Consider the following 23,727-nt stretch of genomic DNA (forward strand, 5'->3'; position numbering starts at 1 on the left):
AAAACGCCTTAGAGAGTTTGTTCGGTCGTATACGTGACAGAGGAAATAGATACCCTACAGCAAAGGCATTTAGACAGCGATTACGAATATTGCTTATTAAACAACTGCAGGAATATATCTCACCAGACATTTTGACTACCATAGTAAAACCACCAGTGTCTCGTAGACATTGCAACCTTCATGAGCCTTTGGAACGTGATAGTGTCACAGTACCCTCTGACAATAATGTGAGTTGTAATGCAACGGATACCATGTTTGCCTGCAATGTCGTTGAAGAACTACATCCTGTCCTGCATATGCCTGATACAGAACGCATTCCAGATGCTCAGCGTGAATTACTGGAAGTCTTTGAAAGATACCAAGAGGCGGATGACTCGCATCAATTACCTGATCCCGATAACGCATTCCTCCAAGTAGACGTCATGGAAGGTGATATTTCGCCTGAGGATGAATGTTACTTAAGTAGATCATATGATATGCACGCGTGTAATGGTCCTGATAGCCTGGGATTTATTGTTGACACTCTAGGGCTTACTAGCACTAACCCAATAGATATACCTGTAACATTAGACAGTATGTCAGTCTACTATCTAGCAGGCTACATTTGCTTTTCACTTGAAAACAAGGTGTGTTGTCAATGTTTCGATAGCATTTGCGACCCCCAATCTAACCATACCCTGCATCCTGATGCAATTCATGCTGGAAACAAAGCTTTCGGAAACCTCAAACAGCCATCAACGTTATTCCTCAAGTTTATTACGTCCTGCGAAGAATGTTTGAGGGAGAAACATTTAGATAACCTAGATACAGTAACCGATCCTTTTAATGTATTTTCCAAGTCAGTTCATGACTATACAGACAGGTACAGACACATCTTTCGCGAGTGTTGCAGTGTAAGATCGAAGGCAATAGCGAAATATGTACGTACCCGTGTTCATATACGAGCGAAGCATGTAACGAAAACGCTCAAAGGTGTACCTATTCTTCACTACACGAATAAATAGTATATACATAAACACATTGTTGGTGTACTCAGTTAATGGATAAAATACATTTACATATATATACATACCTTCATGTTACCTACCATTGCCGCCTATATTACCCGTTGCCTTGCCTTAGCTTAAACGTTAACGTACTTTTTCCTATTACATGAAACAAAAGCAGACGACATATGGATTGTGGGATTTAGATCGATTCAAATCAGTTCTTCAGTTCCGAACTGATGGAGGGAGTGTATAACGCCATCTATTCACGTACACGCGAAACAAAATGCGTGCACCGCCGTAGATGAAACCTTTGATCTGTGACGTCGAATTTCACCAATCGGCGCTACTCGGTCTATAATTACTCTAATCCCACCCTTGTGTCTCAATGTATTTTTCCCGCCCGTGCTCTCTCCCCCGTGATGCTTGCTCACTGTGGCGGTGGCCTCCACTGGCTGCCAGCGCGCTAGAAGGTATGCTTCGAAAATTGTGCGCTGACAGCAAAGCGAAACGAGCAGGAAATAACAAAAATTAAAATGATCTTTCCTTGAAAATTTCTTTAAATTTAAGAAATTAATTCGTGAACAAAAATGGATACCGCGTAAATTAACATTTGAACAATAAAAAATCCGCGTAATGTTGATAAAAACAGCGGGAAAACTCCCCTAACATACAGGTAAATCACTTATGTTTGCAGCTTGATTGTTTTCTTTTAACGTGGGAAAATAAGTAGCTAAGCCTATTTGCCGTTGTTTTCAATGTAATTATATAGATTTAAGTATAAATTTCGGGATCTCCGTGTTGAAATTATTTTAATAATAAGGTTACATTATGCCTCGCAATACATTAGTGTACGAAATCGTATAGGAAATCACTATTGACTAATCGGACCGTTTACAATAGTTGAATAGCATAATCATATTGCACGTTTGCACCTGCTCCGAGATTATTATCTGCGGGTTATGCCGAAAAATGGTTTTTATAATGAATTTTTATGTGTATGGCCTTTTTTTGCATGTTAATTTATCATTACTTAAAATCATTATAAAATTCTACAATTTAACTAAATTATAGCGCCTAGATTTACACAACCCTGAATGTTTTTATACTATAGCGCCCACATGTTTACAATCCCACAATTTTCCTATATAATTGTGCCCCAGATGTTTACAATTTCGTGTATTTCTTCTAATTTCCTGTACTTTAGCATCCAATTTACAAGGTTTCATAATTTTCTTATAGTAGTGATCCCCATATTTATAGTCGCCACAATGTTTTCACTATTATAGTGCCCAGATTTATATTTGGCTAATTTTTTACTGTAGTATATCCCCCAATTTTAATTTTTCACAATTTCCCATACTATAGTGCCCTGATTTACATGATCTCACTATTTTCCATCACTATAGTACCCGGAGTTACATTTCCAACAATGTTGCCATACTACAATGCCCCGATTTGCCTAATCCCACAATTTTGCATCACAATAGTGCTCTGATTTACATTTTCCACAATGTGCCCATACTATGGCGCTCTGATTTACATTTTGCACATTGTGCCCATACTATAGCGCCCTGATTTACATAATCCCATATTTTTGACATCGCTATAGTGCCCTGATTTACATAATCCCACAATTTGCCATCACTGTAGTACCCCGATTTACATTTTCCACAATGTCCCCATACTATAGTGCCCCGATTTACATAATGCCATAATTTCCCAAGCTCTATAGTGCCCCGATTTACATTTTCCACAATGTGCCCATACTATTTTGCCCGGATTTACATTTTCCACAATGTGCCCTTACTTTAGTAACCTGATTTACATAATCCCATATTTTTGACATCGCTATAGTGCCATTATTTGCATTTTCCACTGTCTTCATACTTTAGTGCCTTGATTTATATTTTCCACGATGTTCCCATCTATAGTGCCGTGATTCACATAATACCATAATTTTCCAAGCTCTATAATGCCGTGATTCACATAATACCATAATTTTCCAAGCTCTATAGTGCCCTAATTTACATTTTCTACAATGTGCCCTTACTATAGTACCTTGATTTACGTAATCCCATATTTTTGACATCGCTAAAGTGCCTTGATGTACATTTTCCACTATGTCCTCATACTATAGTGCCCCGATTTACATATTCCACAATGTAGCCATACTATAGTGCCCCGATTTACATAATGCCATAATTTCCACATAGTATAGTGCCCCGATATACATAATACCATATTTTTGACATCGCTATAGTGCCTTTATTTACATTTTCCATTATGTCCCCATACTTTAGTGCCCTGATTTACATTTTCCACTATGTCCCCATACTTTAGTGCCCTGATTTACATTTTCCACTATGTCCCCATACTATAGTGCCCTGATTTACATTTTCCACAATGTTTCCATACTATAGTGCCCTGATTTACATTTTCCACTATGTCCCCATACTATAGTGCCCTGATTTACATTTTCCACAACATTCCCATACTATAGTGCCCCGATTTACATTTTCCACAATGTCCCCATACTATAGTGTACCGATTTACATAATACCATAATTTTTCAAGCTCTATAGTGCCGTGATTCACATAAAACAATAATTTTCCAAGCTCTATAGTGCCCCGATTTACATTTTCCACAATGTCCCCATACTATAGTGTCCCGATTTACATAATACCATATTTTAGACATCGCTATAGTGCCCAGATTATCACATTTCCACATTGTTCCTGTACTATAGTACCCATACTTATAAAAATCACACAATTTACCATATTCTATCGTTTTCAAATAAACAACACAAAACTAACACTAACTAATTAAACATAATCCCATAAAGTAAATGTACATTATTTCCAGGGGATATTTCCACAACACACTGTACGGAAATTAAAATTAGAAAAATAAATATAATAATTAAAATTAAAAACCCGCGTCAGCAATTAAAATTCCTTAAATCAAAATGGAAACCTTGTGTTCGGAGTCATTTTCGACACCACCTCGTTTAAACGGTTCCTTGACTCTAAGTGACTCTGGTTCGAAGAAACCTCAGCAACGAGGCGAAAGTTCAGCGAGTAGTCGCAGTACGGGGAGCGCGGGGAGCAATAACGGTGACCGGACAACGTCCATCAGCAATGGCAGATTGAGTCCGAGTCACAGCGCTCACAGCGTGACGCGAACAAGCTTACAAAAACTTAGTCAAGAAAAAAAGGCCAAGAAATTAAAGTTCTATCGCAATGGTGACAAGTTTTTCAAGGGTCTCGTGTACGCATTGTCAATGGAACGCGTAAGGACGTTCGAAGCTTTACTAGAAGATCTCACCAGGATTCTAGTGGATCAAGTTAATCTTCCAAAAGGAGTTAGACACATTTTTCAGGTAAATACCCACGGCTTTCATCAGCTTCTTATCGTTATGTCCAGGAATACATACAGCTACTAGGAATCATTGTGTAGGCTCCAAGTATCTAGGCGGGCTTTGAGGGAGGAGTTAGATTAATCATTATATAGAGTGGTATATACTGAGAGGGGAGGAGCTACAGTGACGTGACGTTAATATTGGTAGTCTGAATGGTATGGCCTGAGCTGGCGACTTCCAATAGGGAGTGGGGGCAAAGGGTTGAAAATATCCCCCCATTAAGCGTCAAGCCTCCGCTAAGCCAATCAGCTGCATCCCCTTGCAAGGCATCCACTTCGTAAAGTTTGCCACCATTTTGGTGGAAAAGAGAGGAGCCATATTAAACTACACCCCTTTGGCCTCTCTCTATATTGTCGCCGAGGGTGTGACGTCACGTGAAAGTTCGTGGTAGCAGACGATAGGACGAATTTTACCTTGCGAATAATTAATCTCTTTGCGCGTTGAACATTGCGCAACATAGTCATATGGCATCGCGAATTTATAGAGCTATCTTAGTTGTGACGTCAGTGCCCAGGTAAAACACGTCACAGTCTTAGAATTAACAGTGGGCGGCCATATTTAATTGATACCACTTTGGTTATTGGTTCTATGGGCAAATAGCATGGGTGACGTCACACTAAGACTACTGAGATAGCTCTATTGCCGTTGCTCTAGGAATATAAGGCAACAACGATCATCCAATTAAATCATAGTTAGAAAGACGTCAGAATTATGACGCACCCAAGCCCCGCCCACAAAACCCGCATAGATATTAACATGGAAAAGATATGATTCCTGGTGACTTATGGCTTTCCTGTTACGACCAAAATTACAGATCGACGGTCGCGATAAGATCACGAGTTTGGATCAAATGGAGGAAGGTTGTTCGTACGTGTGTTCCTCAACGGACAATTTCGTCAAACACAATTACGATTGTAACGAGAAACCTCAATGGAGTCGCGCCACAAATCGCGAAGAATCGGTTTTGTGCGAAAGTTCCCCTTTGCAATCTCCCCCCGCTAAAGAAACGACGGACTTTGTGCGTCCAAAACTCGTGACTGTCTTTAGAAACGGCGTCAAGCCGCGTAAAGCCGTTCGTATTCTATTGAACAAGAAAACGGCTCGTTCCTTCGATCAAGTGCTCAATGATATAACTAATGCAATCAAATTAGATACGGGCGCTGTTCGCAAAGTCTTCACCTTAGGCGGGAAACAGGTGCGATGCCGCTGCCACTTGTGTAGTTTATTTGTCAATTGCAATTTGGTTAATTGCAATTTACCAACCATTTTTGTAGGTATCGGCTTTGGCTGATTTTTTTAATGACGAGGAAGTTTTTATAGCGTATGGAACCGAGAGGTATTCGCACGATGATTTTGATCTCGATTCTGAAGGTAATTATGATGTATTTACCATTGGGGCTCGGCGTAGAACGCGTTGAAAGAGTTTGGCGAATGTACGCGAGCAACGTACATTAGATAAGTCAGAAATTTTCGTATCGTATTTGCTAGCACACGCGATTAAAATTTATAGCGTTTCACGCGCATAATCGATCAAGATTTAGGTGCATGATCGATCAAAGTTATAGAAACACGAGTATAATCGATCAAAATTATAGAAATTCGCGATAATATTCGATCAAATTATAGAAATTCGCGATAATATTCGATCAAATGATAGAAATTCGCGATAATATTCGATCAAATGATAGAAATTCGCGATAATATTCGATCAAATGATAGAAATTCGCGATAATATCCGATCAAATTATAGAAATTCGCGATAATATCCGATAAAATTATAGAAATTCGCGATAATATCCGATCAAATTATAGAAATTCGCGATAATATCCGATAAAATTATAGAAATTCGCGATAATATCCGATCAAATTATAGAAATTCGCGATAATATCCGATAAAATTATAGAAATTCGCGATAATATCCGATAAAATTATAGAAATTCGCGATAATATCCGATAAAATTATAGAAATTCGCGATAATATCCGATCAAATTATAGAAATTCGCGATAATATCCGATAAAATTATAGAAATTCGCGATAATATCCGATAAAATTATAGAAATTCGCGATAATATCCGATAACATTATAGAAATTCGCGATAATATTCGATCAAATTATAGAAATTCGCGAAAATACTCGATCAAATTATAGAAATTCGCGAAAATACTCGATCAAATTATAGAAATTCGCGAAAATACTCGATCAAATTATAGAAATTCGCGAAAATACTCGATCAAATTATAGAAAATCGCGAGTATAATCGATCAAAATTATAGAAACTCGCGAGTATAATCGATCAAATTATAGAAACACAAATATAATAGACCAAAATTATAGAAAATCGCGAATATAATCGATAAAAATTTCTAGAATGCAAACAACTTGGCAATATTGGACGAGGCGGTTTATCGTCAATAGTCACAAAATCTCGACGATACAATTACAATGTTACGCACCATCACCGACGCAATAATCTCGTCTCACCCAGCAGTTTACAACGTCAAGGCTTCCTACAGGGATGTTCATCCGCTGATAGTAAGCCCATACCCCAACCCCCAATCCCCTTTTAGACCTAAACAAAACCTAACTAAATTAAACCAAAATTAAATCCAATCAACCTTAATCATCTTTGATGAAGGTTCTTGTAACTTATCACCGATATCAGGGTCTCCCAAATCGCTTAGAAGGGTTAATTTAAAAAATCCGGTGAGTGCATGAGTCGAACGATCCCTCTTATCGTAAGAAAAACGACTTACAATGAAATTGCCCACAATATTTGGACTTAGTGCCAAATGAATGGGAACGTCAACGCGGCGTACAGCAGTAGCGGTGGCGGTGGTGACCAATCGCACCAAAATGGATTCACGGCTCAACAAAATTACTACGGATCCATATCGCAACCTCCTCAACCACCCATTCTACCTCGTGAAATCACTGACGGTTATATCGTGGGGAAATTAATCGGTGACGGGAATTTCGCCACGGTGTATCAGTGCGTTCAAAAGTCAACTAAGAAAGAATACGCCTTAAAAATTATCGATAAAACAAAATGCAAGGGAAAGGTGTGTTAATGTTAATTTGTGGGGATTTTTTTTTTTTTTTTTTAATTTAGGATAGTTAGTTTTGATTAAAATTAATTTATGCATATTAAAGGAGCATATGATTACCAGTGAAGTTTCGATACTAAGGTGGGTTAAACATCCTAATATAATCGAATTACTGGAAGAATTTGATGCCCCCATGGAACAGTATATGGTCATGGAATTGGTTAAGGTAAGTTGACGAAATATTTTTACTCGTCTCGCGTTGATTTGGTTCCGAGTCGGCGGTCGGTTTTGGTTCCGAGTCGGACTCGGTTTTGGTCCCGACTCGGCCTCGGTTTTGGTCCCGACTCGGCCTCGGTTTTGGTCCCGACTCGGCCTCGGTTTTGGTCCCGACTCGGCCTCGGTTTTGGTCCCGACTCGGCCTCGGTTTTGGTTCCGACTCGGCCTCGGTTTTGGTTCCGACTCGGCCTCGGTTTTGGTTCCGACTCGGCCTCGGTTTTGGTCCCGACGCGGCCCCCAATTCGGTCCCGACTCGGCGTCGGTTTTGGCCTATTTGGTCCCGCTTTTTTTTTCAAAAACTGAACCTTATTTCTTCATTTGTTTGTTAAAGGGAGGGGATTTGTTCGATGCGATTCAAAGCGCCACAAAGTATTCAGAAAAGACGGCGAGCGCGATGGTGTACAATTTGGGCAGCGCCTTAAACTACTTACACTCGAATAATATCGTACATCGAGATATTAAACCCGAGAATTTATTGGTTGTCGAACATCCTGATGGCTCCAAAAGCTTAAAAGTCGGCGATTTTGGATTGGCTATTGAAGCGACGCAAGCTTTGTATACCATTTGCGGGACACCGACTTACGTAGCGCCCGAAATTCTAGCCGAAACTGGGTAAGTCGACATAATATAGCGCCATCTAGTGTCAAAATTCGGACTACATTTAAAAAAGCTTAAATGAGCAGGGATTATCATGGATTTTCAAAACCATTTATGATAATTAGACCACAATTTTTACTATTTTAATTAGTTACGGTGTTAAAGTGGATATTTGGGCCGCTGGTGTCATAGCTTACATCCTATTATGCGGATTCCCACCTTTCGTTAGTCATACCAATGATCAAGAGGAATTGTTTGATCAAATTCTGGCCGGAAGTTTCGAATTTACGTCACCGTATTGGGACGATATTTCGCAATCAGCCAAAGTAAATATTATTGCGCAAAAGTTAATTTTTAAGTTCTTGCGCATGTTTTTTTTTACAAAATTTAAACTTTTGGAACCATTTCTTTGCAGGATCTAATTAAATGTATGCTACAAGTAGACGCTCAAGAGAGATTCTCTGCTGAAGAAGTTCTAGCGTATCCATGGGTCGCTGTAAGTTAATTAATATGTTGTTAGTTAGTTTATTTAAGTTAATTTACTAAATCAGTTACTTTTAATCAAGCTTAATGTATAATTTGGTAAAAGAATTTTTTCTCCGAACTTTTTTCCGTTTTCAGTCTTGCAAATTCTCTGAATTTTGTTCGTCCAAATCAAAAAAGAGATTAAATAATAAAGTTTGCCCAGGTTGTTTTTGGTTCAGTTTTTAATTATTATTATTTTTAAATCCCGCATGCTTTTAAATTTAATTTAGTTTCAATTTTTCAAGCTTAAATTGCTATTAGAGGCGTAGTTTTAAATTTCCGTTTCATTCGAGCTAAATCACGGTATTTTTGTTGACACTGTGTTTTGTCTACTTTCTTTTATTTCGGTAACCAACCAATAGGAGGAGAGTATGCCCGCAATCGACACGCAAATGAGCGTTTCACGCAAATTAAGCATGCACTTTGAACGCAAACCTAAATCGACTCTCAAAACGGCTGGTATTGCCCTCATCGCTGTAAGTAATTCAACTTCCTTGTTGTTTTATATTTATTTGCAAGTACACCTATTTCAAGTTTACTATTTTTCGTGTTAAAACGCGTTTAACCTGATTTGAAATAAAAAACCAGCCAGAATGGGTCAAAGCAATACTTTTGCGCCTCTCAATCGCGTAAAAGTAAAAACATTTTCAAAATATAACGGTTGGAGCTCTAATTTTGCAACAAACCTAAGTAGAGTAATTATAGACCAAGTATCGACACTCAGTAGGCCAAAAATAACGTCAAAGTCCTATTTTTCGGGGAAACCAATGTGGAATTGGCGATAGGTGGCGCTTGTTTATTACTTTGAACAATCGGTTTGACTGCATGGTTCATTTTACTCATAGAAACAGGTTCGAAACAGAGTTGGAGAGACTTATAGCTCCACCGACGGGTAATAAACGGGAACATGACGCGTTCCCATTCCATATCCCAAATAATATAGCTTACGCGTCATCAGGGCCGGATTAAGCAATTTTGCCCCCCCCCAAGATAATATGCGCCCCCTTTAGCCGGAAAAAAAATAAACAGCAAATAATGGTAGGGGGAATAGTTTAACACAATGCGCCCCCAACAAGCCTTGAGCCTGGGGGCCTGTGCCCCTTAACCCGCCCTACATGTCATTTTTGGCCTATTGACGCTACTCTATGGATACTCGCAAAAGTTTCTTTGAAATAAAACCAGCCAGAATGGGTCAAAGCAATACTTTTGCGCCTCTGAATCATCGCAAAAGTAAAAAACTCCGATTTCAAATAATGTTACGCGGAATTATCAAAATAAAATTCACACACGTTTTCGCATGTGTTTTTCTTTCTCGTTTCTTTTAGCTTATTGGCTTATTTTTTCACATATTCGGACGTAATTTAATTTAAATTCGAGCTTTATGTAAAAAAAGGCACAATATTTTTAAATATTACTAGTCACAACTAACGGCAAAAAAAATAAAATAAAATAAAACAGTAAAGCATTGGATGCTGTGATTTAAATTTAGATTTAAAATATGCTTAGTTAATAATTAAACTTAACACGCTGGCGTATTAATTAATTAATAAATGCTAAGTAGAGAAATTAAGTATTTAATTTTAATATTATTGAAAAATTAGTTTCAATTTATATTTAACGAGCAAATTTTTGCAATCTTTTTTTTTATATTTTGTTATTATTATTATTATTTGGAAATGTGATTTGTTTGTATTCAAGCTTGAAGTGTGTTCACATTTAATTTGCATAAAGAATTTTTTTTACGATTTATTTTTGTTTTGTTGTTTATTTTATTTATTTTTGTTTATTTTATTTGTGTGTTTATTTTATTTGTTGTCCCCTATATATATCTATGTATCATAGAACGTTAAAAAGTCTGAAACTTTCAACAGACGAAATACTAAAGTAAGTACCTACATTAGATAAAACAAAGAGTCGCTTACCATATCACGCATTGCCGTAGCAATTGCAGCAAATTGCAAATTAATTCTAGGCTTAAGTAGAAAAGCTTCAGAATCTCCTAAAGAATTGCTTACAATATCAATAATATCATAAGTTTATAAGTGATATGTTCCATAAGTGTGACACTTCGTAACGGCAATAAATAATTTCTCACAATATCACCAAGAAGTGATATCTAGTTTACTAGGGAGAAGGTATAAGATGTCTAAGTATTCGCGCGGGCCATAGAGTGCTGTCAGTTGTGACGTCAGATCCAAGGTTAAACGTCACGAGTCTGCCTTTAGCAATGGGCGGCCATGACAGTTACCGTTTTTTCTTTATGGGAAAACAGCATGGGTGACGTCACACCGGCGCTTCTGAAAGCACTCTATAGTCCCAGTCCCCCTTTCAAAATACAAGGGGGGGGACGTAAAAGGAGGCCGGGCTATTTCACCTCTCCTCAGTCGGAAAATATGACTGTAATTTTCGTTATCATTCGCGTCGCGCTGACTTGAGTTTTCAAGAACCAATGAGATGCTGGTTGTGATTTAGAGGGGGCGGGGATTAACTCCGGACAGGCTACGTTTGGACTGGAGATAAAGAGATGGAAATGTGCAGGCGAATTTATACCTTCTCCCTAATAAACTATAGATATCGCTTCTTGATAACACTCATATTGCTGTAGCGATTGCAGCAATGGTAAAATATGCTAAGTCCTTAAAACACTCCAATGATCATATTCATAACTTGTTAAGGATATGTCACTTATGACTCAAAATGTCATAGAACACTTTCGACTCAAAATCAACCACAGAACGCGCTGCACTTCAGTCCTAGCACCCTTTATAGTTTTGTGTCGTCAAAGAAGTCGCTCTAACAATTTACGTATCCCATTCCCCTATAGGCTATCCACGTCATGCGCATGGCAATAAACGTTGCAATACTTGCGCATTTAGCGGAACATAATCATTAATATGTAGTACATGTTAATGTGTTATCTTTCAGAGCGCCCCCATGGACAAAGAGCTAAACTTCTTGTTCAAAAAAGCCAGCAAAGATTCCCTTAAAAGCGCCCATTCCATAAACGGTGGCATGCCCAAAATATTCCAGCCACTTAAAGTGAAAACCATCGTATAATAAAACAATTAACAGAGTAGCGACGCTCCATGTTAACCACCATAGAACGTAGTACAGTCAAAGACACGGAGATGTCACTACTTTATTATGTTACATGCTTGGTGCTATAGAAAAATTACAATTAGAAATTCGATGCCAAAATATTAATTAATTCGCTAAATATCTATGGTTTTAGCATAGATTAAATACTAATTAGAATTTTAACTATAAGTCTACGTGGTGGTTTACGTGTTCAAGGAAGGTCAATGGGTAGTAGTGGTTTCGATGTTGAAAAATGATTACAATTAATTTTAATTAAATTATTTGAAAATTTAAGGCGTTTAAACTAACTTTTAAACAATTTTGAACATTTTTGCAAATGCCTAACACACGTTTTGAATAATTTAACAGCACTTTAACAACTTTGCTTTTCGATATTTTTCATACTGTTGAAAATAGTTCGTCTGTCTAGTGAAAAGGCGGCTTAAGAATTAACTGAAAAACGTGTACCACGTGACTACATTTAAGTTCAAATTTCAATTTGATTGCTAGACGTTAAGCCTAATTTTAAAATGATTACGTAACATGATTTTTCGGCGGGAAAACTTGAAAATTCTTAATATCTGAGCCTTCGAAAGGCCACGTGACTACATTTTAATTTCAATTTGATTTCTAGGCGTTAAGCCTAATTTTAAAATGATTTATATTATGATTTTTCGGTGGGAAAACTTGAAAAATCTTAATATCTGAGCCTTCGAAAGGCCACGTGACTACATTTTAATTTAAATTTGATTTCTAGGCGTTAAGCCTAATTTTAAAATGATTATGTATCATGATTTTTCGGCGGGAAAACTTGAAAAATCTTAATATCTGAACCTTCGAAAGGCCACGTGACTACATTTAAATTTCAATTTGATTTCTAGGCGTTAAGCCTAATTTTATACGTAACATGATTTTTCGGCGGGAAAACTTGAAAAATCTTAATATCTGCACCTTCGAAAGGCTACACTTTATAGTTGGAAACTACTACCCCATTGACTGCGTTCAAATACGCAAACCATTATGTAATTGTATCTGTCCGATTAAGTAATCAGTAACGGCCATTTTTTGCAACAAAAAAATTAACCCTCAAGCTATCACGCGCGCCAACTACGAGCCAATCACGTGACGTATCTAACCAATAATATAATATACACTTAAACAAGTGCCTTCCTCGTTTATAGATAGAAAAACTAATCCCTGCCTTAAATATATATACAGTATACCCAATTTTTTGATGACGTAAGCTTTACTAATAGTATTTTAGCAAAGACCAAAAGACATTAAAAGGACTAGCAACCATAATCCAACTTATTCCCGGTGCGAGTGCCGAGGCTTATCCGTGATTTATGACTTCAACACAGCCAAAGCGTGATGGAGTGGGCTGTTGCTTCAGACTCGAAATATAATATATTATTTGGACTCTGAAGCAGACGACGCATAATTTTTTGCCGGATTTGTCAGTAAAAAAATCGCGAGATAAGCCTTGGCACATGCATCGGGAATAAAGTGGATTCTCGTATTTCGCGATTGCAAGGCACTTTTAAGTAATTTTTACACACAATTTAGACATTTCAAAATATAATGTGTTGGTGACGGTGAATAGCTTGAAAGGTTATAAATATAATAAGGTAAAATTTTATGTCCATAGCACCAAAATAAATTGCATAATAACAATAAGTATGACACTTATCATTAAAATATTTCATTTTAGTGTTATACTTATTGTTATGTTACGTTAATTTGATCTCTATTATCGTTATTGTACATAATTAGTATTAATTTGAACTGATTTAATTCTCACTAATGAAACAATCTAATTAACATCATTAAATTAAGTTTTTAAGCTACAACTAATTAATATTTTCTCAATTATATATTATTTATAAAAAGATTGCAATTTTAAATAGCGTAACTTTCAACTGTGACGTCACCAAACTTATTTTAATCAAAATGCCGTCACAGTTTTATTTTGAAAATAATTTCTTTCTGTCTCTATACTTTCTGTCTAAATACTTTCATATTTATTTCAAAATCAATTTTAAATTAATTCTAATTTTTGCAACTCTGAAACGCCATGAATTTATTCTTAAATTACCATGAATATTTCATGTCGCGAAGCTGCCGGTAACACGAGCCAAGGGCCAAGAATATTATTAGCCCTACGAGCCCTGTCGGCATTGGTAACATTTTTGTGATAACACTTAACTAACATAACCTAGAAAATATTCAAATTTAAAGTAGAGATAGGACTAAATTAATATAGCGTGTAATTGTTTTTAATACGTACTAATTAGTAAATTAATTAAATATATTGAAACGAAAGGTATTATGGGAAGCAATCAAGTTAACTATTTGACCATCCAAAGGTAGCTTTGAACGATATTGATAAGAATCGAAAGACAAATATATTTAATGGCGTCATAAGATCTAAAGAGCGCAACAATTTAAAAAAAATGTCCAACGAAGCACACGTACATTTACTATGAACGCGTTAAGTTGACCGGTTTTGACGTCACGTTTGCAAGCCAATGCTCAACGAAGTAACTGGCTACGAAACGCGCTAATTTGTAGGCGTAAGTAGTAGTAGACGATATTATGAAAGGTTTTTACAAAACCGATCAGTCTATTACGTCACGTTGCTTAACGGAGCTCAACGTGTTTAGACTTCGTTGCTTATTACTTATAGGAACCCGAAAATATTGTTTACGTGCGCGAAAGAAACCTAGTTTAATTATTTAACCCTTAATTCCCTACAGTCGCTTGAAATGTCGATTTAAGCGCAGTTTCTGACCTTGAAATTAGCGTAAATCCGACCTTGAAATTAGCGTAAATCCGACCTTGAAATTAGCGTAATTCCGACCTTGAAATTAGCGTAATGCCGACCTTGAAATTAGCGTAATTCCGACCTTGAAATTAGCGTAATTCCGACCTTGAAATTAGCGTAATTCCGACCTTGAAATTAGCGTAATTCCGACCTTGAAATTAGCGTAATTCCGACCTTGAAATTAGCGTAATTCCGACCTTGAAATTAGCGTAATTCCGACCTTGAAATTAGCGTAATTCCGACCTTGAAATTAGCGTAATTCCGACCTTGAATTTAGCGTAATTCCGACCTTGAATTTAGCGTAATTCCGACCTTGAATTTAGCGTAATTCCGACCTTGAATTTAGCGTAATTCCGACCTTGAATTTAGCGTAATTCCGACCTTGAATTTAGCGTAATTCCGACCTTGAATTTAGCGTAATTCCGACCTTGAATTTAGCGTAATTCCGACCTTGATATTAGCGTAATTCCGACCTTGAATTTAGCGTAATTCCGACCTTGAATTTAGCGTAATTCCGACCTTGAATTTAGCGTAATTCCGACCTTGAATTTAGCGTAATTCCGACCTTGAATTTAGCGTAATTCCGACCTTGAATTTAGCGTAATTCCGACCTTGAATTTAGCGTAATTCCGACCTTGTATTCAGCGTAATGCCGACCTTGAATTTTGAGCTTGACATTAGTGAAGTTCCCGACTCAAAATATAGCGTAATAGATTTTAAACCCCTCCCCCCAGCCAAAAATATCCTAGACCTCCTGCGTAAACCACCTCCTTTAATCCCTGATTTCAAACGCCACCTATATAAATATTATTACATTAAAATTATCGATATTTCTTATAAATATCGATTCGCTAATAAAGCCAACTATATTCCTTTTAACCAACTTGCCAATCAAATTACACTTGAAAATAAACTGTACTTGCCAGTCTGACAATGTAAACGAAGATGGGGACAGATTGGATCGAGAAATATACCAAAGTGAATGAATTTCATAAATATTTTAAATATACTTAGAATGAATTGTAAACCTTTAGATATAGTCTAGTGTAAAGAAAATTAATAGTTCTACAATACAACCAAAGATGTAGTTAGTGAAGTTGCCCCGCCCCTTTTTGATACTTGTATACGATTGTCGAGTAAGGTCATAATATGTACGGTGATTAATGAAGATTATATTTTTAAATTAAAACGTAGTGTGTTCCTAAATAGTCTAGAACTAACGCGAAAGTAAGAATGAGAATTAAAAATTTATCAATATCACCCCTTTAATGGCGAACTTAATTTGTTTTTAATACGATAGTAAACAACGTATTTATTTTATTTAATGCATGGATTGAAATGGAAAAACAATTGGTTTCCTAATCAAATTTGTTTTTAGTGTACGCGGCCCGACCCACAAACACGTAACAGACAAAATAGTGTAAAAGCTACGTTTTGTTATGTAACAAAACCGTAGATAAAAAGTAACCAAAATGCATTCTACCGCATTTAAATTGTAAAAACCCCAATGTTGCATTTATTTTGTTTACTATACTTTTAATTCTCTAACCAAACTTGGATTTCACGTAGAATATCTAGAAAAGTATAAACTGGCCGGGGCCATCTTGTTGTTTATGTAATAAAACACTTAGATATAAGAAAACCTAACCCCAGTAACCCAAAATGGAATCTAGCACATCTGAATAGTAAAACTAAAACAGAGATTTAATTTATGTTCTTTACAGTGGAATAGGGCTCCCCCACAAACACGTGACACGAAGAATTGGTAGAAAAAGTATATACTGGCCGGGGCCATCTTGTTTATGTAATAAAACACGTAGATAACACCATACAAAATGGAATGTTGTTTGCCATATTTTCCGCCATTAAGGGGTGTTATTGGTCTATTTAGTATGTCTAATTGATAAATATATATATAACTATAAATTTTATTTCTGATTGGATAAATAAATTTGATAGTGTACTAGTCTTTTTTAAAGCATTAGTGCTTCCATCTAACAACGTTGATTGCAATATGCAGCCGCCATTTTGTTCCCCATTGTTTTGAGATAGGCCTACAGTACTTCAAAAGGCGTGAGTAAGAAATATGGACGTCTGACGTCACAACATACCTTTGATTATTAAATAAACTTACCTTGGCTGCCATTTTGTATGCAATGGATATCATTTGAAAGTAAAAATGTTTTAAATACCTCTAAAGTGTATCTTTTTTTCTTTTTGGAATCATCATTTACAAATACATTTAGTAAATGTAACTTAAGTTACAAAATTTGTCACTCGTTGATTAATTCATTTAAATTTTATAGGCTTATATTTGGAAGTGATCTCATTTCGTGTTCATGATCTAGTCTAACTTTTGCGCATTTTTCTTGACAAAATTATAACAGTCTTTACACAATACCCCATAAAGTTGACCCAAAACATTTGTGTTCACTGTAAGCTCCTCTATGCTAAGCCTTGGCCAACATTTCATAATCTCGAGAATCTGAGTATCTAAGCCTTGGCCAATATTTTCTAAGCAGACAAAATTACCTCAAGACTCCAGAACACCTGATAATAGAAGTCAGCCATGAATATTATAAACTACTTCCAGAGTCAAACTTAAGCCTTTGTTACTAAGCCTTGGCAAATATTTCCTAACCAGACGACCTACCTTTACCTTAACGCTTGAGAATCTATGATCATAGAGGCCAATACATAATCACTACCAGTGATAAGATCCTGGAGTATTTGCTGGCCCTTGTTACTAAGCCTTGGCCAACATTTCATAATCTCGAGAATCTGAGTATCTAAGCCTTGGCCAATATTTTCTAAGCAGACAAAATTACCTCAAGACTCCAGAATATGTGGTAATAGAAGTCAGCCATGAAAAACAACTTCCCGAGTCAAAGATAAGCCTTTGTCGCTAAGCCTTGGCAAATATTTCTGTAGCAGACGAACTACCTTAACCTTCGCCTCGAAGTCACATTTTGAGTAAGTACTATCATTGCCAGTCAACTTTTGGGGTATTAAATATAATATTAATTAAGTCTTATTAACATTAACTTTCATCACATTAAGAAATTATTTATGTAGTTAGTCGGAGCACCAATTTATGTGTAAAGTAAATAGTGTGAAAATTATTCTTTAAAGGGACACTAGATGGCGGCAGTGTGACGTCACTATAATAACGAGTGGAAGTAAAACAAAAACCAATTGGCTAAGACTCCAGTAGCCATCCAGTCTATTGTCCCTAATTTGTTATTTCATTTCTAATTTAAAGGGAATATAACAGCTATCGAACCTTTAAGATTAAAGCTGTTATATTCCCTTTAATTTCCAGGTCGTTCTTTTCATAGTTTTACATACCATTGCACCGTTAATGGTAGGAATTTGATATTACGTAAATTTTGGTGAGTAAAATAGTTTTTCGTCTAAAAATACGAGCGTATCTTCCTCGTGATTGGTTAATTCATTGGTTGATCACCGGCACTTTACAAGCACTCATCATTGACACTAAAAACTCAGGCACTCTTTTCTTTGTTTTTAAAAATAAAAAACACTATAAGTCTTTCTTGGAATTCTCGGAATCCTCCGATGGTGGAGTTTCAAATTCGGCCGCGCAAATTCGCGGGAACCATCCCTTAGGATTGTCCACAATCACAACACCTTAAACAAATGGTGGATATTTTCATATTTAGTGATTTAAGCTTAATATTAATTTATTATACATGCAAGCGTTTCTAAACTGATCGATGATCGCTAGCGTTTTAAAACTGACTGTGGTTCAAAACTGACTGACCATACTCGCGAACTTATGATTCTAAACTGATCAATGCTCAAGTGCGATTATAAACTGATGGATCATACTCGCAATCTTTCCTTAGAAAGTGATCGATCATGCACGCAAACGCGCGGTTCTTAACAATGATCGATCATAAACCCAACCATACTGTTCTAAACATTGATCGATCATGCACGCAAACGCGCAGTTCTGAACAATGATCGATCATAAACCCAACCTGTTGTTCTAAACATTGATCGATCATAAACCCAACCCTGCTGTTCTAAACATTGATCGATTATGCACGCAAACGGATGGTTCTAAAAATTGACAGATCATGTACGCAAACGCGCGGTTCTCAACAATGGTCGATCATACACGCAACCGTGCTGTTCTAAACATTAGTCGATCACAATCGCGAGTTTCCTAAATATTAATCGATCCCAATCGCGAGCATTTCCTAAACATTAATCGATCACAATCGCGAGCATTTCCTAAACATTAATCGATCACAATCGCGAGCGTTTCCTAAACATTAATCGATCACACTCGCGAGAATTTCCCAAACATTAATCGATCATAATCGCGAGCATTTCCTAAACATTAATCGATCACAATCGCGAGCGTTTCCTAAACATTACTCGATCACAATCGCGAGCGTTTCCTAAACATTAATCGATCACAATCGCGAGAGTTTCCTAAACATTAATCGATCACAATCGCGAGCGTTTCCTAAACATTAATCGATCACAATCGCGAGAGTTTCCTAAACATTAATCGATCACAATCGCGAGTTTCCTAAACATTAATCGATCACAATCGCGAGAGTTTCCTAAACATTAATCGATCACAATCGCGATCATTTCCTAAAGATTAATCGATCACAATCGCGATCATTTCCTAAAGATTAATCGATCACAATCGCGAGCGTTTCCCAAACATTAATCGATCACAATCGCAAGAATTTCTAAACACTGATCGACAACACTCACAAACATTTCTAAACACTGATCGACAACACTCACAAGCATTTCTAAACATTGACCGATCACTCTTGCTCACAAGTCACTTCAAATTCGAATAGACCACACCCACAATCTTAGTTACAAACAGTGACCAAGCACACCAGCGAATACCCGTTTAACATACGACCTCTCACCTGAATCAGAGACTCTATCCTTTACGCATCTTTCCCCATAAAGCCAATGTCTTTTCCACCTCGTAACAACGACCGAGTCGCCCTTGGCAATGGCAATACGCGGCTCGTCACTACAAGGAGGACTGCAACAAACCCTAAACCCTTTTGATATGGGAAATATCGAACCAGAGTAATCTTTGATTACGGTGTAGCGTTGAGAGATTGCTTGTTTCATGCGTTTCTGAACAAGCTGCTCAACCTAACAGACCCCAACAATAATTAGAGCTAAGGTTACCCTTTGACCTTAAAACATTAACATTAACTTACAGTTAACGTGTATTGATCACAACCGGAAACAACAGGCCACGAGATGCCGTTTGTTGTGGAATTAGAACTGTCTTCGTTCGACTCTTTTGGTCGAAAAAAGACGTATTTAAAATTGCGCCATCTACCGAGGTCATAAGGGTAGATGAACTCGGGTTCACCTTCCCGTCTAGGACGCCCTCTAGCCTGAATATTTTTATAAATAAGGCGGGTTTTATTTGGGCAATGTGTTAACTGGGGTTGAAATTAATTAAGTACCTTAGTAACAATCCATGTTTCTATGTTCGTTTCGTTTTTCAAAATTGCTTTCATCTAAACAAGTACGTAAAATCATTTCTAACTTTGGAAGGTCATACCTATGGTAATTTAAATGATAGGGGGAAACGCTTTGAGGATATGATAGATGTAATTGTCCTCTATCTAACAGTACCAATAACTTGGTTCTACGTCAATTAGGGCCTGAGTAATTAAGGTTTTAACGAAGAATAATGTTCAGGCCTAGTAGGGAAGTTCAGAGCATTGACGAATTGACGAACTTTGGGAGATCAGAACTCGGGCATTTTAAATGCCACAGGGAAATGCTTTGAGCGTATCATAGAGGCAATTGTCCTCTGTTCAATGGTACCAATAACTTGGTTCTACGTCAACCAGGGCCGAAGTAATTAAGGTTTTAACGAAAAATCATTTTTAGGCCTAATAGGGCGTAGGTCAGAATATTGACGAATGGACGAACTTCGGGAGACCAGAACTCTGGCATTTTATATGCCATGGCAAAATGCTTCGAGGGTATTAGAGAGGCAATTGTCCTCTGTCCAACGGTATCAAGTACTTGGCTCTACGTCGACCAGGGCAGGAGTAATTAAGGTTTTAACAAAAAATCCATTTTTCGGTCAGAATATTGACGAACTTCGGGAGATCAGAACTCTGGCGGTTTAAACGCCACAGGGTTGTGCTTTGAGGGTATAATAGAGGCAATTGTCCTCTATCCAACGGTACCAAGTACTTGGCTCTACGTCAGCCACGGCTTAAGTAATTAAGGTTGTAACGAAAAATCATTTTAAGGCCTAGTAGGGCGGGGTTCAGAACATTGACCAACTTCGGGAGCTCAGAACTTAAACATTTTAAAGGCCACAGGGAAATGCTTTGGGGGTAAGATAGAGGCAATTGTCCTCTGTTCAATGGTACCAAGTACTTGGTTCTACGTCAACCAGGGCTCGAATAATTAAGGTTTTAATGAAAAATCATTTTTAGACCTAGTAGGGAAGATCAGAATATTGACGAATTGACAAACTTTGGGAGCTCAGAACTTTGGCATTTTAAATGCCACAGGGAAATGCTTTGAAGATGTTATAGAGGTAATTGTCCTCTGTTCAATGGTACCAATAACTTGGTTCTACGTCAACCAGGGCTCTAGTAATTAAGGTTTTAACCCACTGACCTGAATGTATAGAAGGCCACCAAGGGCTAAGACAACACCAATGGCAAGTCCTAAACTAAAAACGGTGAAGACCAGATGATACAAGGAAAAGTATAAGAGGTTTCGGTTGCTCATATAATAAACGTAATATCTCTGTAATAGAACATTTTCCTTAACCAACAAAATTCAATCAAAACTATAGCTTTGAAATTGTTTCAGAAGCCATATGTCTTACATAGTTAAAGGCTCGGTAGAGTCCCCAACTAAGATAGATTGTGGCTTGTATCGAACCGAAAAGGGCGAAGAATAGAAAAAGGGAAAAATGGGCGTGGTTATGATGTCCGCAACAATTATTTATCCAAGGACAATGATGGTCCATTTTCATGACGCATCTATTGCACTTGCGACAATGATGAGCGCGCGGAGGTTTGTAACCATCACATAAAACACAAAGTTGCAATTTTGGAATATTTGTTTCGTCATCCTTATTAAATATAGAATAAATTCTTAAGCCTTGGCCTACGTAAAGCCTTGGCCTACGTAAAGCCTTGGCCTACGTAAAGCCTTGGCCTACGTAAAGCCTTGGCCTACGTAAAGCCTTGGCCTACGTAAAGCCTTGGCCTACGTAAAGCCTTGGCCTACGTAAAGCCTTGGCCTACGTTAAGCCTTGGAGTACGTTAAGCCCTGGAGTACGTTAAGCCCTGGAGTACGTTAAGCCCTGGCCTACGTTAAGCCCTGGCCTACGTTAAGCCCTGGCCTACGTTAAGCCTTTGCACCAAATTGTCAATACATACAGGCTTCCATTTGAGTGGAACAAAACCGGGTCCAACAATGGCAGCACAGAAAAAATGGTACAACGTTAATCCCACCGAAGATAGAAACATAAAATAGCACAGAATTCCCGATAGGGATGTAAATGGGGTGAAGCACGTGCTGGCAATTTGAAGCGTGCTAAACGTGATGCATTTTACAATTCCCAATGCCAATAATGGACCCCAATGAAAGAGTTGACGAAGAAACATCTTTACTGCAACTGTAAATATAAAATGAATTTCAATTTAAGATTATTTTAATTATTAATTTATAAGTACTAATAAAGATCATATTTTTAATTGTATTAATTACTTTGATAATTAAAACTAAGTTTCAAAGAAAAGTGGTGTGGTCACATGAAATTAAATAGCAAAGGCCTAACTTTGGAAGTCTTAATTATTGTTTAAAATTTATATTTAATTTATATTAATTTTATTTCACGATTTAAGCATATGGTTTGCAAAAATAATTTACAATTTTTATTAATAAATTTATCGTAATTTCACTATTTTAAGAAAATTTACCCTGCGGCTCTGTCACGTTAACATACTGAAAGAGCAGACACTCTAGCAGTCGACGTTGTCACGTTAAACAGTCTGCCTTACTTGCGTTCAGGGATCTTAAACTAACTAACCGCATTCTATGTATGCCCATAGTCTTTGAGGGGCTTCGCTTTCCTCAAAATTGGGCTTGAAAAATAAACTAGGGACAATCATTGTAACTCAAAAGCTATAAATATTCTGCAGGAAATTATTTTCCAAAAGGCTTTGGTCATATCATATCACATGAGATTCACGAAATAAAAAAATTAAATCATATCCAAAAACCACAATATAATTAATACAGAAACATTAAAATTATGTCGTCATATATTGATTGCAAGTCGCTATTTTACCTGTACGGTACATACCTTACCGTCAAATCTTTTAATTTTCGCAACTAAATACGTGGCCACGTCTTTCCTAATACGTTATCGCGGTTTCAACTACAGGAAAATTTGACAGGAAAAAAAATATTCATGGGACCACAAATATGAAATTTTTCAATAAAATCCCAAATCATTTCCATAAATTTGCTATGATATGTCCAATAGAAATGAGTGTTTTGGTCGTGATAGCACTCTATCAGAAGGGAATATTGACAGAGAAAGTGCATCTCCCTTATTGGGGTACCGTTTGTGAGGCTTACGAAAGTTTCTGTAAATATTGCATGATAACGTGATAACGTTCGTAAAATTTAAATTTATTGAACTGAAAATTTGAACAGTGGTTCATTACATTATGGAAGAACTAGGGGAGATAGACAAAAGGTGGCGTAATATGTGGAAACGCCAGCATAGACCCCTCTCCTACCTAAAAACATTTGTGGGCACCGTTTTCACGCATCTATTTTAAAGGGCTCCTTCGGACCCTTAGACACATGGCCCCGCGGATTTCCGAGCCCCCCTACCTAACCAGAGGGAGGGAGTGAAAGAAGGGGGATATTAACAAGGAGGAAACTACTTAGGGGTCG

The 23,727-nt window shown here is 37.1% G+C and overlaps 2 protein-coding genes across 6 annotated transcripts in view; one reads left to right on the forward strand and one right to left on the reverse strand.

The window, feature by feature from the left end:
- The first annotated feature begins 1,372 nt into the window (after positions 1-1,372).
- On the forward strand, positions 1,373-13,911 carry LOC149709470 (serine/threonine-protein kinase DCLK1). 4 transcript variants are annotated; one of them, XM_089864847.1, is made up of 14 exons: positions 1,375-1,662; positions 3,856-4,372; positions 5,226-5,606; positions 5,686-5,782; positions 6,784-6,948; positions 7,052-7,119; positions 7,200-7,475; positions 7,567-7,686; positions 8,068-8,348; positions 8,485-8,659; positions 8,749-8,829; positions 8,955-9,021; positions 9,221-9,334; positions 11,784-11,923. In XM_089864847.1, the coding sequence occupies exons 2-13, from the start codon at positions 3,959-3,961 to the stop codon at positions 9,283-9,285; spliced, it is 2,190 nt and encodes a 729-aa protein (XP_089720973.1). In that variant the 5' UTR covers positions 1,375-1,662; positions 3,856-3,958; the 3' UTR covers positions 9,286-9,334; positions 11,784-11,923. The 4 variants fall into 4 exon arrangements, with proteins under 4 accessions (XP_089720970.1, XP_089720973.1, XP_089720971.1 ...); XM_089864846.1 differs by lacking the exon at positions 11,784-11,923 and adding an exon at positions 10,184-10,608 and having other exon boundaries at positions 1,376-1,662; XM_089864844.1 differs by lacking the exon at positions 8,955-9,021 and having other exon boundaries at positions 1,373-1,662; positions 11,784-13,911.
- A 3,039-nt stretch (positions 13,912-16,950) lies between these two features.
- LOC149709471 (palmitoyltransferase ZDHHC6-like) overlaps positions 16,951-23,727 on the reverse strand; it is a 60,813-nt gene continuing 54,036 nt past the window's right edge. Inside the window, exons 1-8 of one of the 2 annotated variants that reach the window (XM_089864850.1) lie at positions 22,528-22,790; positions 22,197-22,435; positions 21,638-21,886; positions 21,424-21,555; positions 20,244-20,297; positions 19,989-20,171; positions 19,683-19,920; positions 16,951-18,408 (exon numbers count right to left, since the gene is read on the reverse strand). In XM_089864850.1, coding sequence (XP_089720976.1) covers positions 18,302-18,408; positions 19,683-19,920; positions 19,989-20,171; positions 20,244-20,297; positions 21,424-21,555; positions 21,638-21,886; positions 22,197-22,424 — 1,191 coding nt within the window. In that variant the 5' untranslated portion in view covers positions 22,425-22,435; positions 22,528-22,790 and the 3' untranslated portion in view covers positions 16,951-18,301. Of the gene's footprint in view, positions 18,409-19,682; positions 19,921-19,988; positions 20,172-20,243; positions 20,298-21,423; positions 21,556-21,637; positions 21,887-22,196; positions 22,436-22,527; positions 22,791-23,727 lie in introns of those variants that run through there. The other variant, XM_089864851.1, reaches the window with a different exon arrangement.

Source organism: Phalangium opilio, unplaced genomic scaffold, assembly GCF_054372755.1.
Source record: "Phalangium opilio isolate 3A_F unplaced genomic scaffold, DU_Popi_V2 ptg000013l_1, whole genome shotgun sequence".
Lineage (NCBI taxonomy): Eukaryota > Metazoa > Arthropoda > Arachnida > Opiliones > Phalangiidae > Phalangium > Phalangium opilio.